At 47.1% G+C, this 17,233-nt stretch overlaps 1 protein-coding gene across 6 annotated transcripts in view; it reads right to left on the bottom strand.

Annotated features, from left to right (window-relative positions):
- ZFYVE27 (zinc finger FYVE-type containing 27) overlaps positions 1-17,233 on the bottom strand; it is a 123,371-nt gene that overhangs the window by 94,215 nt on the left and 11,923 nt on the right. For all 6 annotated transcript variants that reach the window (XM_040361269.1, XM_040361263.1, XM_040361265.1 and 3 more), the window contains exons 3-5: positions 13,588-13,658; positions 5,747-5,933; positions 3,946-4,041 (exon numbers count right to left, since the gene is read on the bottom strand). In XM_040361269.1, coding sequence (XP_040217203.1) covers positions 3,946-4,041; positions 5,747-5,933; positions 13,588-13,658 — 354 coding nt within the window. The remainder of the gene's footprint in view (positions 1-3,945; positions 4,042-5,746; positions 5,934-13,587; positions 13,659-17,233) is intronic.

The raw sequence follows: 17,233 nt of genomic DNA, 5'->3' as shown, positions 1-17,233 counted from the left end.
GCCCCCCTTGGCCCACATTTGCTCATGGCCCCCCTTGGCCCACATTTGCTCATGGCCCCCCTTGGCCCACATTTGCTCATGGCCCCCCTTGGCCCACATTTGCTCATGGCCCCCCTTGGCCCACATTTGCTCATGGCCCCCTTGGCCCACATTTGCCCATGGCCCCCTTGGCCCACGGCCCACATTTGCCCATGGCCCCCTTGGCCCACGGCCCCCTTGGCCCACATTTGCCCATGGCCCCCCTTGGCCCACATTTGCTCATGGCCCCCTTGGCATGGTTATGTTTTTCTCCAACCACACAACATTTTTTCATGTTAATGGTCCTTTAATACCCAATTACTGTTATTTTCTAGAAAAAAAAAGCAAAGTGTTTGCGGTTTTGCCTTTTTAAGAAAACACGTCTGGGACTCTCAATCCTGATGAGTTTGCACAATCGATCATCAGCCAGTAGAACTTATCAAACAGTCGGAGGAACATGTGACAAGGACAAAAGAGGAACGGAAACCCAGAATGAGGAAAGGGGCGATCGGTAGAATGCCTGCAACCCTCACAAGGCTTCCTGGACAGCCAGTGTGTTACTTTGTGTACAAGGAGCGATATCAGCCAATCATGGATACAATCAAAACAAAAAAGGACATAAAGACAGACTGCAACATAATAGAAGTACAGAGGAACCTCGGTTTACGAGTAACGCGGTTAAGCGTTTGGAATAACGAGCATTTTTTTTTTTTATTATTATTCTGACTCGGTTTGTGAGTGTTGTCTCGCAAAACTAGCCGAATTCAAGCTAATGGGGTTTGCAGTACCGCATTTGGCCAGAGGTGCGGGGCGCCAGTGACACTCGGAACGGTTCGGAGCCGTTTGGAAATACTCAGGATCACTCGGAAATATTATTATTATTTAAAGGTACTTATATAGCGCTGTCAATTTATGCAGCGCTTTACTTATACAATGTACATTTACATCAGTCCCTACCCTCAAGGAGCTTACATTCTAAGGTCCCTAACTCACATTCATATACTAGGGGCCAATTTACCCTTTCAGGCCGAGCGTACGCATACATGTGTCCTTGGCTTTCGGGGGTTATACCGGGATGATGCCTGCAGCTGCAGGCATCATCCCAGTACCGTTGTTTAGAACGGGCGATTGGCTATCCAGACATAACAACCGATGCGGCTAAAAGCCGTTCGGTTGTTATCCCGGAGGAGCGGGAGGGGACATCCCCTCCTCTCGCCGCTCTGACCGGGCCTCCCGTCCCACCGGGAGACCCGATCCTCCATCCGGCGCCTCCAGTGTCCAGGCACACACTGAAACTAAGCAGTAAGCGGCTTTGATTCAGTCTCCGCAATGTAAAAACGGAAGCGACATCATTACGTCACTTCCGGGTTTCTCGGCTGCCAATGGCGCCGGATTTAAAAAAGTACACAGTATTCAGAATCGCCGTTTTCGGCGATCTGAATACTTTGAAGTGCAAAGGAGGGCTCGGGGGTCTTTTAGACCCCCGATCCCTCCATAAAGAGTACCTGTCACCATCTATTACTGTCACAAGGGATGTTTACATTCCTTGTGACAGCAATAAAAGTGATCAAAATGTAAAAAAAAAAAAAAACGCAATTTAATATTATAAAAATAAATAAGAAAAAAATAAATACATTTTTAAAGCGCCCCCCACCCCGCGAGCTTGCGCAACAAAGAAAGCGCATACGGAAGTCGCGCCCGCATATGAAAACGGTGTTCAAATCACACATGTGAGGTATTGCCGCGATCGTCAGAGCGAGAGCAATAATTCTAGCACTGGACCTCCTCTGTTACTCTAACATGGTAACCGTAAAAAAAGTTTAAAGCCTCGCCTATGGAGATTTTTAGGTACCGTAGTTTGTCGCCATTCCACGAGTGCGTGCAATTATAAAGCGTGACATGTTAGATATCTATTTACTCGGCGTAACATCATCTTTCACATTATGCAAAAAAATTGGGCTAACTTTACTTTTTGATTTTTTTAAAATTCATGAAAGTAAATTTTTACCAAAAAGTTGCATTTAAAACACCGCCGCACAAATACCGTGTGACATAAAATATTGCAACAATCGTCATTTTATTCTCTAGATTTTCTGCTAAAAAACAAACTATATATATATATATATACAGCCCTCAAAATTTCCACTAGCATTTGGCGAGTGGATTTAAGCTGGGGGCGAGTGATGACAGGGCTGCATGACCAATCTCCCTCCAATCTGTGCCTACACTTAGAGTCCCGATGAGATTGGCGGCCGAAGAGGAAAGGTGCATGCTCGGGAAAAGTAGTCTGGTGAGCCGCGCACAGGCAGAGCAGTACACAGGGGCTCTACTTACAATTCTCATTAAGCCATGGGACCCAACAGTATGACCTCTCTGAACCTGCCCCCCTCCCCCGGGCCCCGACCAATGTAGCTGGAGAGCAGAAAGTAATGAGTGAGGTGGAGGATTGCAAAAATTACCACTCCGGTGCAGCGCTCACTGAAAGTTGCCCTGACATGAGAGTGGCAGCCTTCTAGTTTGTGCCGTTTTCTTCTCCTTGTGCTCTATGTAAGTGTGCAACAGTTTAGCCTGAGCACTGTGAGCAGACTGGTCTCAATGTGTGCTGTGCGCTGTCAGTGTGCGCTGTGCAGTTGTGTGGATCTCAGCGCTGGATTGTACTCCCTCCCGCTGTGCTGCAGCTCCTCTCCTCTCCTCTCTGCCAGCCTGAATAAAAGGGGGAAGTGGGGACATGCAAGCGCGGAGCCGCACACACAGGCTACTGATGATGAGATAAATGGGAGAGAGAGGATGGATGGGAGTTGCAGAGGAGACAGCAAGAGAATGGGAAAGAGACCCAGTTCTAGTGCCCTGTCCCTCTGGTCTGCCCCCAGTGCCCTGTCCCTCTGGCCTGCCCCCAGTGCCCTGTCCCTCTGGCCTGCCCCCAGTGCCCTGTCCCTCTGGCCTGCCCCCAGTGCCCTGTCCCTCTGGTCTGCCCCCAGTGCCCTGTCCCTCTGGCCTGCCCCCAGTGCCCTGTCCCTCTGGCCTGCCCCCAGTGCCCTGTCCCTCTGGCCTGCCCCCAGTGCCCTGTCCCTCTGGTCTGCCCCCAGTGCCCTGTCCCATTTTGTTAAAGTTGTTGTTGGTAATATTTAATTTTGTAACTTGATTCTGCATAAAACATTGTCATTCCATGAGATAATCTCAATTTTTACGGGTGCAATTAGGCGCAGGGCAGTGTATGAATTAGGTGGGGCAACTGGTGGCGAGTAACTCTTGAGGCCTGGCTAGTAGCTCAGGACTTGAAATTTTGAGCCCTGATAGATAGATAGATAGATAGATATATATATATATATATATATATATATATATATATATATATATATATATATATATATATCTATGTTTGGGGGTTCTAAGTAATTTTCTACCTACCAGCATGTCTTTGGAGTGTGGGAGGAAACCCACGTACGCACAGGGAGAACATGCAAACTCCTGGCAGGTAGTGTCGTGGTTGGGATTCCAACCAGCGACCCTTTTTACTGCTAGTCGAGAGTGCTACCCGCTACGCCACTGTGCCGCCCCATACTTGGAAATACTCAGTTCCTGAGTGTTTCAGAACCTTTCCAAGGGTTTCCAAGATCAGCCGAGCGGTCCCAGAGTATTTACGAGGCTCTCCGGCGTGCCCCCCCCCCCCACCTCTGGCCACATGAGGTATTGCATGCCATAGAAGTCAATGTGGAATGAAATATCTTTGTTTCCATTGACTTCAATGGGGAAACTCGCTTTCATATGCGAGTGCTTTGGATTACAAGCATTCTCCTGGAATGGATTATACTCGTAATCCGAGGTTCCACTGTATAATTTGTGGTTTGTAATCCCTCATGCATCCAATTCAATGACTTAGCCCCCGACGTTCATCCCATTTAATGGTAACGGTCTTCCCATACTTACTGGAAGGAGGCGGAGGGGTTCTGCCAGTAGAGGACATGGTAGACTTTCTCGCAGGTGCCACACATGACGTTCAGTACACCTTCCAGCTGGATTAGGCTGCAAAATAAAAAACAATTCCGTTGGTTTTCAAAGTGAATTAAAAGCTGAACGATCAAATCAAAACCAAAGCGGTGACTATCAGTACCGCGTCTTCCTGAAATGTATGCATTTGATTGGCTGTGGTAAGTCCCAAGGGCAGTGCATTCAGACCAGGGCTCTGGTTGGGTGTTGGCCACACAGAAGTCCCGTAATTTTGTAACAACTAGGGATGAGCTTTATGTTTGGGTCGGACGTGAGTTCGACTCAAACATTGGCTGTTTGCCGAATGGCGAACAATTTGGGGTGCTCGCGGCAAATTCGAAAGCCGCGGGAACATCCTGGAAAAGTCTATGGGAGAAAGGAAAAGTGATAATTTTAAAGGTGAATATGCAAGTTATTGTCATAAAAAGTGTTTGGGGACCCGGGTCCTGCCCCAGGGGGAGTGGCATAGCGTGGGTTGTCAGCGCTCGGGGCAAGGCAAGAAATTTGCGCCCCTCCTAACATATGGACTTTTAGCACCCAGAGTCCCTTCCATTCCTACAATAGTACTGACCAGCCAAATTCCTACAAGGACCACTACACTGACCTACATGATTCCTAGATTGACCATTACACTGACCTACCTGTCCACCACACGGACCTGACACTACACTGACCACTGCAACACACACGACACGACAACTACTCACGGCTATAATGAATTGTCGGGTCCCGGCAATACAGATCAAAGTCATTGAAAAAAACTACATGGGTTCTCTCCCCCCCATTACCAGGCCCTTAAGGGGAACCCTAAACCAAAAAAAAAAAAAAAAAAATGCCTGGGGGTCCCCCCAAATTCCATTACCAGGTCCCCTTGCCTGTTCTTCTGCGAACCAAACCGGGGGGTGTTCGGCTCATCACTAGTAACAACATGTGAACATTTCAGACAGCATTCCAATAGGGAGCGATCATACTGCATTATCACTATCTCTGGACTAAGACTGGGATGCCATTAAAGTTCATGTGTGTGTAAAGGAATGCGTCCCAATACTTTTGGTAATGTAGTGTATTTCAAGTCAGTGATTCTGACTTGCTTATGTTCGGTTAGTGATATAAAGAAAAATGAATCCAGACAACTAAAACTTTTCAGAATGAGGTTGGCAGTGGCGGCCTCAGTCATTCTTCCAGCACAGGTTAAAGGTTAACTCCACTTTTGTGTGAAGAAATATAATGAAAAATAAGAATAATAAAAAAAAAAATTATATATATATATATATATATATATATATATATATATATAAAAAAAAAAAAATAATAAAAAAAAAAAACAATAAAAAAAAAAAAAAAAGGGAGGGACGTCGAAGACAAAAAAAAAAAAAAAGGGACGTCAAGGACAGAAAAAAGGAAGGACGTCGAAGATAAAAATTATAAAAAAAAAAAAAAAAAGGGATGTCAAGGACAAAAAAAAAGAAAAAGAAACGTTGAGGGGAAAAAAAAAGGACGTAGAGGACGAAAAAGAAAGCCGTAAAAAAAGAAAAAATACATCAAGGACAAAAAAGGACGTCAAAAAACAGCCTGGTCATGAAAGGGGGGGGGTAAAACCTTCCGGGGAAGTGGAAGTGGTTAATGGAGAACATGGCCCATTTGACGTTGGCTGACGTCCAAGTGGCGCCGTGCGTCCGGAGGAACATTTATGGTCTGGTATTGAAGCCCCGCCTATTAAAAGCGGTTTGGAAATACTCACAAACTCTTAAACTCTGCCACGGCCTCCTGCCGAGTGAGCTTCACCTTCTGCAGATCCTCGCGGCGCACGCAGTAATGTTTCCTCCGGGCCAGGTCCGCCTCAGGAATGGGTTTGCGGGACGTCTCCTGCAGGTATCCAATCAGAGCCGGGATGGAGACGAGGAGGGTTCCCACCGAGAACCAGGCCACTGCAAGAGGAACATTATATATGTTTAGGAGGATGAGCCGTCAGTAATGAGAGGATGCACCCATATCGATATTGGTGCAGCAAACGCTCCCAATACCAAAATCAATACCTTGTGGTGCGCTTTGCGTCGAGATCAGGGGCTCCACCCATAACAGATGTGTAGTGTGGCCCTAACTCTGGTCTAAGAGCCTCTATGTTGGAGCATATACTGTATAGCAATTCCTAGAAGAGATCAAAATAAATGGGCGCAAATCACACTGCAAAGAAACGCATGCAATTCCTGTCTGCATCGCATGCGATTTCCCCCACCTGTGTGAACACAGTATAGAAAGGGAAAAGCTCCACCTAGTGGGCAGTTTATTAAAAATGTTAAAACTCAAGGGGGCAGATTCACAGAGATTGGCGCATCTCTGCGGCGGCGTAACGCATGTCATTTACGTTACGCCGCCGCAAGTTTTACAGGCAAGTGCTTGATTAACAAAGAACTTACCTGTAAAGTTGCGGCGGCGTAGCGTAAATCACCCGGCGCAAGCCCGCTTAATTCAAATTAGCCGGGTAGGGGGCGTGAAGCATTTAAATTAAGCGCGTTCCCGCGCCGAACGTACTGCGCATGCGCCGTCCGGAAAATATCCCAGGGTGCATTGCTCCAAATGACGTCGCAAGGACGTCATTGGTTTCGACGTGAACGTAAATGGTGTCCAGCCCCATTCACGGACGACTTACGCAAACAACGTCATTTTTAAAATTTCGACGCGGGAACGACGGCCATACTTAACATTGGTTGCCCCTCATATAGCAGGGGCAACCTTACGCCGCGCAACCTTACGTAAACATCGTAACTTCACTGCGTCGACCGCGCGTACGTTCGGGAATTCGCGTATCTAGCTAATTTGCATACTCGATGGGGAAAACGACGGAGGCGACACCTAGCGGCGAAAAAAAAAATTGCATTTAAGATCCGACAGCGTAAGAGCCTTACGCCTGTCGGATCTAATGGATATCTATGCGTAACTGATTCTAAGAATCAGTCGCATAGATACGACGGCCCAGATCAGGACTTACGACGGCGTACATGGCGTTGCGCCGTCGTAAGCCCTTTTTGAATCTGGGCCAAGGTCCATATCTGGCCAAATGCAAAATCCTCATAGGTGTCCCAGTCCTGCCGTGCTGATGATAGCAAATCACAGCCGCTGGAGGTGCTCTCAGGGCTGGAGGAAATGTAGAGACGGTCCGCCCCCAAGCTGACATCACTTCTGCCTTATACCGACAGGAGTCCCAGAACTTTCCCTCCAGCCCTGTGAGCGCCTCCAGCGGCTGTGATTTGCCATCATCGGCGGGACCGGGACACCTATGAAGATTTTGCATTTGGCCGGATATTTACTGAGAGTTATCACATTTTTACTAAACTGCACACTAGATGGCGCTTTTCCCTTTCTACACACACAAGAGCAGTGAGGGAAATCCCATGTGGTTCAGACAGGAATCGCACCGCATAAACAAGAGTTAGGGGCCACATTACACATTATAGGTGGAGTCTTTTAATTTTATATATTTCTATAAATGCTTCAACATGGAGACCCTCACAGACCACAGTTAGGGGCCACAATACACATCTATTATAGGTGGAGGCCCTGCTCTCTTCTCTGAATTGCTACATATGCTCCAACGTGGAGGCTCTCAGACTGAAGTTAGGGGCCCACTACACATCCATTCTAGGTGGAGCCCCTGATCTCTTCTATGAATTGCTATACAGTATATGCTCCAACATGGAGGCTCTTAGACCAGAGTTAGGGCCACACTACACATCTATTATAGGTGGTGCCCCTGATCTCTTCTAGGAATTGCTATACAGTATATGCTCCAACATGGAGGCTCTTAGACCAGAGTTAGGGCCACACTACACATCTATTATAGGTGGAGTCCTCCAATCTCTTCCATGTATTTGTGTATATGCTCCAACATGTAGAGCCTTATAGACCAGTGTTAGGGGCCACACTATAAATCTATTATAGGTAGAGCCACTGATCTCTTCTATGTATTGCTTTATATGCTCTAACATTGGAGACCCTCATGGACCAGAGTTCAAGGCCACACTACACATCTATTGTAGGTGAAGCCCCTGATCTCTTCTATGAATTGCTATATATAGTATGCTCCAACATGGAGGGCGATCATAGACTAGCGTTATAGACTACACTGCATATCTATTATGTCTCTTCTATGGATGGTTATACATGTTTCAATATATACAGTAGACCCTCAGACTAGAGTTAGGGGCCACACTTTACATCGATTATAAGTGGTACCACCTTATCTCTTCTATGAATTGCTATATACTGTATGCTCCAACGTTCAGGATCTTAGAGCAGAGCTAGGGCCACACTACATATCTATTATAGGTGGAGTCCTCCAATCTCCTCTATGTATTGCTATATACACCAACATGGGGAGACCCTTATAGACCAGAGTTAGGGGCCACACTATACATCCATTATAGGTGGAACCCCTGATCTCTTCTATGAATTGCTATATATGCTCCAACATGGAAGCTCCCAGACTAGAGATAGGGGCCACATTACAAAACTATTATAGGTGGAGTCTCCCAATCTCGTCTATGAATCGCTATATATGCTCCAACATGGAGACTCTCATAGACCATAGGTAGGGACCACACTACACATCTATTATTAGTGGAGTCTCCCAATCTCTTCTATGTATTTTTTGTAAAAGCTCCAATATGGAGGCACTGGTAAACTAGAGTTAGGGGCCACATTACACATTATAGGTGGAGTTTCTCAATCTCTTTTATATATTTCTATAAAATGCTCCAACATGGAGACCCTCACAGATCAGAGTTAGGGGCCAAAATACACATCTATTATAGGTGGAGGCCCTGCTCTCTTCTATGAATTGCTACATATGCTCCAACATGGAGGCTCTCATACGGAAGTTAGGGGCCCACTACACATCCATTCTAGGTGGAGCCCCTGATCTTTTCTATGAATTGCTATACAGTATATGCTACAACATGGAGGCTCTTAGATCAGAGATAGGGCCTTGCTACAAATCTATTATAGGTGGAGTCCTCCAATCTCTTCTATGTATTTTTGTATATGCTCCAACATGTAGACCCTCATAGACCAGTGTTAGGGGCCACACTATACTATTATCTATTATAGGTAAAGCCCCTGATCTCTTCTATGTATTGCTATATATTCTTCAACATGGAGGCTCTCTCAGACTGCAGTTAGGGACCACACTTCATATATGTTACAGGTGGAGCCCCTGATCTCTTCAATGTATTGCTATACATGCTCCAACACATAGACCTTTAGACTAGAGTTAGGGGCCACACTATACATCTATTATAGGTGGAGGCCCTGCTCTCTTCTATGAATTGCTACATATGCTCCAACATGGAGGCTCTCAAACTGAAGTTAGGGGCCCACTACACATCCATTCTAGGTGGAGCCCCTGATCTCTTATATGAATTGCTATACAGTATATGCTCCAACATGGAGGCTCTTAGACCAGGGTTAGGGCCACACTACACACCTCTATGTATTTTTGTATATGCTCCAACATGTAGACCCTCATAGACCAGTGTTAGGGGCCACACTATGGCCCGGATTCAGAAAGGACATACGCCGTCGAATGTCCGAATGAACGCTGTCATATCTATGCGACCGATTCTTAGAATCAGTTGCGCTTGAATTCGGCCAAGATACGACTGACGTAAGTCTCCTACGCCGTCATATCTTGGGTGCATATTTCCGCTGGCCGCTAGGGGCGCTTCCGTATATTTGCGAGTCAAATATGCAAATGAGGTACATACGCCAATTCAGAAACGTACTTGCGCCCGTCGTATTTAGCTATGCCGTTTACGTAAGGTGTCGGTCCGGCGTAACTTTACCCCTCATAAAGCAGGGGTAAGTCATGTTAAGGTATGGACGTCGGAAACGTCGGAACAGTGTCGTATTTTACGTGGTTTGCGTAAGTCGTACGTGAATGGGGATGGGCGTAGGTTACGTTCACGTCGACTAAGCATTGAGCCGGCGTAACTTAGGGAGAAAATTCGACAGGATACTGAGCATGCACGCGCATGCGCCGTTCGATAGGCGCGTCATTTACGTGGGGTCACGATTCATTTCCATACAACACGCCCCCTACCAGCCTACTTTAAATTACGCAGGCTTACGCTGGCCCATTTACGCTACGCCGCCGTAACTTAGGGCGCAAGTTTTGTGAATACGGTACTCGCCTCTCTAAGTTACGGCGGCGTAGAGTATATGAGATGCGCTACGCCCGCCTAAACTTAAGCCATTCTTTCTGAATCTGGCCCTATATGTCTATTATAGGTAGAGCCCCTGCTCTCTTCCATGAATTGCTATATATGCTCCAACATGGAGGCTCTCTCAGACCAGAGTTAGGGGCCACACTACACATCTATTATAGGTGTGTAATAGACAGGACAAATGAGGGTGGTGCGGATCCATTTCTAGCCCCTATAGAGGAGTGAAGAATGAGCTTCACTCACACAGATCTCCAACCTGCACCTCCCACTGCCTAAGGCACACTTTACTGGGAAGCATAGTGGCTTAGTGGTTAGCACATCCATCCGCCTGGCAGCACTGTGGTCTTCAAATTCACACTACCTGCATAGCTTTATTATTTTTATTTTATTATTTTATTATTTTTAAAATGTATCTCTAGGCATAACCAGAGAAGGGTTAGACCCTCTGTCATTGCAAGTTCCGTGTCAGGTTGATGTTGCGTGCGCTGCACATAAAAGAGAATTGGATACACTGTAAACAAGAAGTCGTCACATTTTCATTCATCAAGGTTTTCACATACACACTCCAACCGGCTCTTCTCTGTGAACCCCCCCGCCCCCCCATCGGTCACATAACTCTGCAGTAATCCCGGCACATTGCTGGCAGCATTCTCTTCCTAATCTCTGTACACAGCGGGCAAAGCAAACAATCCACACCCCATTCTACCAGCCGAGAACAAAGAATCCTTTACTGTTCTAGAGGTGGGGGGGGGGGGGGACGACGACAAACCCAGCTAGATTACCGAAAAAATAAATCCTTAAAGGGAATCATTGGAGAGAGGCGCCACGGAAGACCCCATTGCTGCTGGAAATGCGGATTGTCTGGCTGTTATTTGGACTCTGTGGCTTTGATACACTAAAGGCAAATAGACTGTGCAGCTTAGTAAATTAGGTAAAGCTTCACTTTGCAAAGAACACCCAATCACGTGCAAGGAAAATTTAAAAAACATCTAATTTGCACATTATTGGATGATGGAAGTCAGGAGAGCTTCTGCTTATTTACTAAACTTTGTTGGCAAATGCACTTGCAAAGTGCAAAGTCTATTTGCCTTTAGTCAGTGCTTTTTTTCCCCCCTCGGAGAATAAGTGCAAGAACTCTCCCCTTCTAAGTCACTTTGTGTCGCTGCCTCCTACCCACCCCCGAGCACTAACCCTTGGTTCCGCCCCCTACCCACCTCCGAACACTGAACCTTGGTCCCACCTCCGAACACCGATCCTCGGTTCCGCCCCCTACCCACCTCCGAACACCGATCCTTGGTTCCGCCCCCTAACCACCTCCGAACACCGATCCTTGGTTCCGCCCTTACCCACCTCCGAACACCGATCCTTGGTTCCGCCCCCTAACCAGCTTCTAGTACGGCCACTTTTAAAGAATATAGCACCAAGTGCAAGAACTCTCCCCTTCTAAGTCACTTTGTGTCACTGCCTCCCTACCCACCCCAGAGCACTAACCCTTGGTTCCGCCCCCTACCCACCTCCGAACACCGATCCTTGGTTCCGCCCCCTACCCACCTCCGAACACCGATCCTTGATTCCGCCCCCTACTCACCTCCGAACACCGATCCTTGATTCCGCCCCCTACTCACCTCCGAACACCGATTCTTGGTTTCGCCCCCTACCCACCTCCGAACACCGATCCTTGGTTCCGCCCCCTACTCACCTACAAGCACAGATCCTTGGTTTCGCCCCTACTCACCTCAGAACACCAATGCTTGGTTCTACCCCCTAACCAGCTTCTAGTACGGCCACTTTTAAAGAATATAGCACTAAGTGCAAGAACTCTCCCCTTCTAAGTCACTTTGTGTCACTGCCTCCCTACCCACCCCCGAGCACTAACCCTTGGTTCCGCCCCCTACTCACCTCCGAACACCAATGCTTGGTTCCAGCCCCTAACCAGCTTCTAGTACGGCCACTTTTAAAGAAAATAGCACCAAGTAGCATTTTCTAGTGCCAAGTATGGAACTTGGTAATAACAAGAAAAGCAATAAAATAGATCCCCTTATGCAGCAGCAATAGAACCCCCCCGCCCCAAAGCAGCAATAGACCCCCCAGCAGCAACAACACATCTCCAAGCAGCCAACATCAATAGGCTCGCCAGCAACAGTAGACCTCTCCTTTAACAGCACATCACTTGCATCAACAATTGACCCCCAGTAACAAAAGATCCCCCACCTGCAACAATAGATCCCCCACCAGCCAGCATCAGTAGACCCTAGATCCCACCCCAGCACTCCTTGCCATTGCATACATTCAGGGCTGGAGGTGGCGGAACAGCACGTGTGTCCCATGCGATTGCACAGCCGCTGTCCCTAATGCGACAGCCATGCGGGTGTCCCAGAACGCAGACCGTGAGTGTTTGGGGACGCGCACATGCACGGGCGCCAGCTGTTAGGCTTGGGTCCGCTGGCCGCACCCATGCAGCCGCTGCATCCCAATAGACTGGGACTGCCTGCCCACAGATGCATGGAACACCGGATCATCCCAAGTGGGCAAACACGGCCTTTCCCACAGGTGTACTCGGGCTTAGGTAACACATATTCACACAGGCAGGCTGCACTGATGGCCACTGATGAGGCTGCACTGAAAATCAGTGTAAATGATGTGCCGACAGACTTGCCAGTTAACGGCTCTCCTTTCTGCCCACAGACATGGCATGGGAGGAAAGGACTGCTAATAACCGGCAAGTCAGTTTACATGTGATCAGCGTATACACTATGGCAACCTGGAGGCATTCTATACAGTACATAGATGTATACAGAACACCCACCAGGAATGTCATGATTGGCTCACTGGTTTTCCCAGAAGTCTGCACTAAGATACAAGTCAGATTTTGGGCATCCCCTGCAACTAAAATTTCATTTTTGGTGAGATACTCTCAAAGGTAAATCGGGTCTAAAAGGGATGCAGGTCCTGCCACTTTCCTCGTTAGAGCCCTGAAGGTGCAGCAGCCGATTGATAATTATAAAGTCGCTCCCATGGACACAGAGAAACAAACAGCAATTTCTTCAGAATAACAAAAAGTAGGTATCTGCAACAGAGATCTTGGTATTTTCTCCTTAAGTATTTATAAATTAAATACCAACAAAAGAAAGCTCCATAACCCCCCCGCCCCCCCCCCCCCCCAAAAAAAGAGGAAATAAAATTAGTTTCATTCGTTTGTCAAGTGTTGTATGACAAAGGAATTGTCAGTCAAACTATCACAGCACTGAAACTGAAGAGTGGCCTGGGCAGGAAGGGGTATTGCCGGCTGGTACAGAAGGGGTTAATGTCAATATTTTGAGCACAATTTAATTTTGATATACAAAACAGGAAATCAGCTCACCTTCATTAAAAGTCAGCAGCAGAATATTGACCGTGAGGAATGTAAGCAGAGATAGAACGGGGGTCTGCCACCTGTTCAGAGAAAAATAGAGGAGGAGAGGTTTCTATCACAATAGGAGAAAAAAAAAAACTGCAAAGTCATGAGAACAGAGGAAGAGATTTCATAGGGTACTTTTCTTTATTGTTGTAGGAAGAATGAAAAAGAAGGAGAAAGGAAGAAGGAGAAAGATAAGGAGGAGAAAGGAAGAAGGAGAAGGAGGAGAAAGGAAGAAGGAGAAAGGAAGAAGGAGAAGGAGGAGAAAGGAAGAAGGAGAAAGGAAGAAGGAGGAGAAAGGAAGAAGGAGGAGAAGGAGGAGAAAGGAAGAAGGAGGAGAAGGAGGAGAAAGGAAGAAGAAGGAGAAGGAGGAGAAAGGAAGAGAAAGGAAGAAGGAGGAGAAGGAGGAGGAGAAAGGAGGAAGAAGGGGGAGGAGACAGAAAGAGGTGGGAGGAGACGGAAAGAGGTGGGAGGAGACGGAAAGAGGTGGGAGGAGACGGAAAGAGGTGGGAAGAGACGGAAAGAGGTAGGAGGAGACGGAAAGAGGTAGGAGGAGACGGAAAGAGGTAGGAGGAGACGGAAAGAGGTGGGAGGAGACGGAAAGAGGTAGGAGGAGACGGAAAGAGGTGGGAGGAGACGGAAAGAGGTGGGAGGAGACGGAAAGAGGTGGGAGGAGACGGAAAGAGGTGGGAGGAGACGGAAAGAGGTGGGAGGAGACGGGAAGAGAAAAAGTAGAAAGGGTAAAAAGGAGGAGAAGATAGAAAGTAGAAAAGAGGATAAAGGAGGTGAAAAGGAAAAGAGAAAGAAGAAAGGGAGGAGAAGAGAAAGGAGGAGAAAGGACAAAAAAATAAAAAAAGAGAAAGCAGGAAAGGGGGAGAAAGGAGAAGAAAGAAAGTAGAAAAAAAAGGAAGTAGAAGAAAAGAGAAAAGAGAAATGGGGAGAAAGGAGAGGAAAAGTGGAGGAAAAGTGAAGGAAAAAGAAGATCATTATCCTCATCACCACTTCTAATAACAATAATACGTAATAAACTATTATACATTATTCCTATTTATCATATTTATTATTATTTATAATTCTATCTATACCTTTGCAGTCTAACCTCTTACCTGCCACGTAACACAATGCATGCAGCAGCAAAGACGATGGGCTTTAAATGCCCACATGCTTGACATGCCGCGTTTCCCCAAAAATAAGCCTGGGTCTTATATTAATTTTGTCAGCCAAAAACACACTAGGGCAGGCATATGCAATTAGCGGACCTCCAGCTGTTGCAAAACTACAAGTCCCATCATGCCTTTGCCTCTGGATGTCATGCTTATGGCTGTCAGAGTCTTGCTATGACTCATGGGAATAGTTCTGCAACAACTGGAGGTCCGCTAATTGCATATCCCTGCACTAGGGCTTATTTTCGAGGTAGGGCTTGCCATGCAATGTGCCATCTTTACAGTGGTTACAAATTGACAGAATCCTCTCTATCACAGGATCACATAATGCAACAGGTCTGCAATGCAACATTGCAAGTACCTTCTTCTTCCATAGCCTGCCTGAGCCGTCTTCCATCGCTCCGAGCACTGCAGAGGGAGGGGGGCCGAGATCCCCCACTGACACCCAAGAGGAGATCAGCTGAGCCCCGCTTGGTGCCTCCGTGGCCCCCCCCGAGCTTTCTTCCCTGCTCTGAGCAATGCAGGGAAGGGGGGCGGGATTCCCAGCTGAGAGAAGAGAATTTCAGCACCGAACAAGAGCTTATTTTCGGGGTAGGGCTTATATTGCAGCACTCCTGGAAAATAGCGCTAGGTCTTATTATCGGGGCAGGGCTTATTTTCAGGGAAACACGGGATGCATCCATCGATGATCAAAGTTTCTGGAGGCCCACCCAAGGTGACCGAGCTGTCATAGACAGATCTCGGTCTCTTATTATGACTGAGGGCCAGAGAGATGGACTCCCCCCAATCATGTGATCTCTGTGTGACAGCCAATCACAATGGTCATGTGATCAGGAATTACATCCCAAACCTCCACCCCTCAAAGCGTTAGGGCTCCTTTAAAAAGGGACACTAGGGCTGGGTGGGAAGGAGTTAAGCTCGGCTGAAAGTCTATTAGAATAATGGAAAATAAAGATGTTTATCTATCTGATCACAAGAATCATCCCGAGAGGGAGATCCCGGATCTTCTGAATACTCCACAGTCCACATTCACCACACCAAGACGTCATCTGCATTGTCCTCTATTACTCCTCTCACTGTTACTCCTCTATTACCCCACAATTACTTTTCACTGTTACCCCTCACTGTTACTCCTCTATTACTCCTCTTACTGTTACCCCTCTATTACTCCTCTCACTGTTACCCCCTCTATTACCCCTCTCACTGTTACCCCTCTCACTGTTACCCCCTCTATTACCCCTCTCACTGTTACCCCCTCTATTACCCCTCTCACTGTTACCCCCTCTATTACCCATCTCACTGTTACCCCCTCTATTACCCATCTCACTGTTACCCCCTCTATTACCCATCTCACTGTTACCCCCTCTATTACCCATCTCACTGTTACCCCCTCTACTACCCCTCTATTACTCCTAACTGTTACCCCTCTATTACCCCTCACTGTTACCCCTCTATTACTCCTCTCACTGTTACCCCCTCTATTACTCCTCTCACTGTTACCCCCTCTATTACCCCTCTCACTGTTACCCCTCTCACTGTTACCCCCTCTATTACCCCTCTCACTGTTACCCCCTCTATTACCCATCTCACTGTTACCCCCTCTATTACCCATCTCACTGTTACCCCCTCTACTACCCCTCTATTACTCCTAACTGTTACCCCTCTATTACCCCTCACTGTTACTCCTCTATTACCCCTCACTGTTACTCCTCTATTACCCCTCACTGTTACCCCCCTCTATTAATCCTCACTGTTACCCCCTTCTATTAATCCTCACTGTTACCCCCCTCTATTAATCCTCACTGTTACCCCCCTCTATTAATCCTCACTGTTACCCCCTCTATTAATCCTCACTGTTACCCCCTCTATTAATCCTCACTGTTACCCCCTCTATTAATCCTCACTGTTACCCCCTCTATTAATCCTCACTGTTACCCCCTCTATTAATCCTCACTGTTACCCCCTCTATTAATCCTCACTGTTACCCCCTCTATTAATCCTCACTGTTACCCCCTCTATTAATCCTCACTGTTACCCCCTCTATTAATCCTCACTGTTACCCCCTCTATTAATCCTCACTGTTACCCCCTCTATTAATCCTCACTGTTACCCCCTCTATTAATCCTCACTGTTACCCCCTCTATTAATCCTCACTGTTACCCCCTCTATTAATCCTCACTGTTACCCCCTCTATTAATCCTCACTGTTACCCCCTCTATTAATCCTCACTGTTACCCCCTCTATTAATCCTCACTGTTACCCCCTCTATTACTCCTCACTGTTACCCCCTCTATTACTCCTCACTGTTACCCCCTCTATTACTCCTCACTGTTACCCCCTCTATTACTCCTCACTGTTACCCCCTCTATTACTCCTCACTGTTACCCCCTCTATTAATCCTCACTGTTACCCCCTCTATTAATCCTCACTGTTACCCCCTCTATTACTCC

The sequence above is a fragment of the Rana temporaria genome, chromosome 8, assembly GCF_905171775.1.
Source record: "Rana temporaria chromosome 8, aRanTem1.1, whole genome shotgun sequence".
Classification (NCBI taxonomy): domain Eukaryota; kingdom Metazoa; phylum Chordata; class Amphibia; order Anura; family Ranidae; genus Rana; species Rana temporaria.
This window is presented reverse-complemented; position numbering and strand designations above follow the sequence as displayed.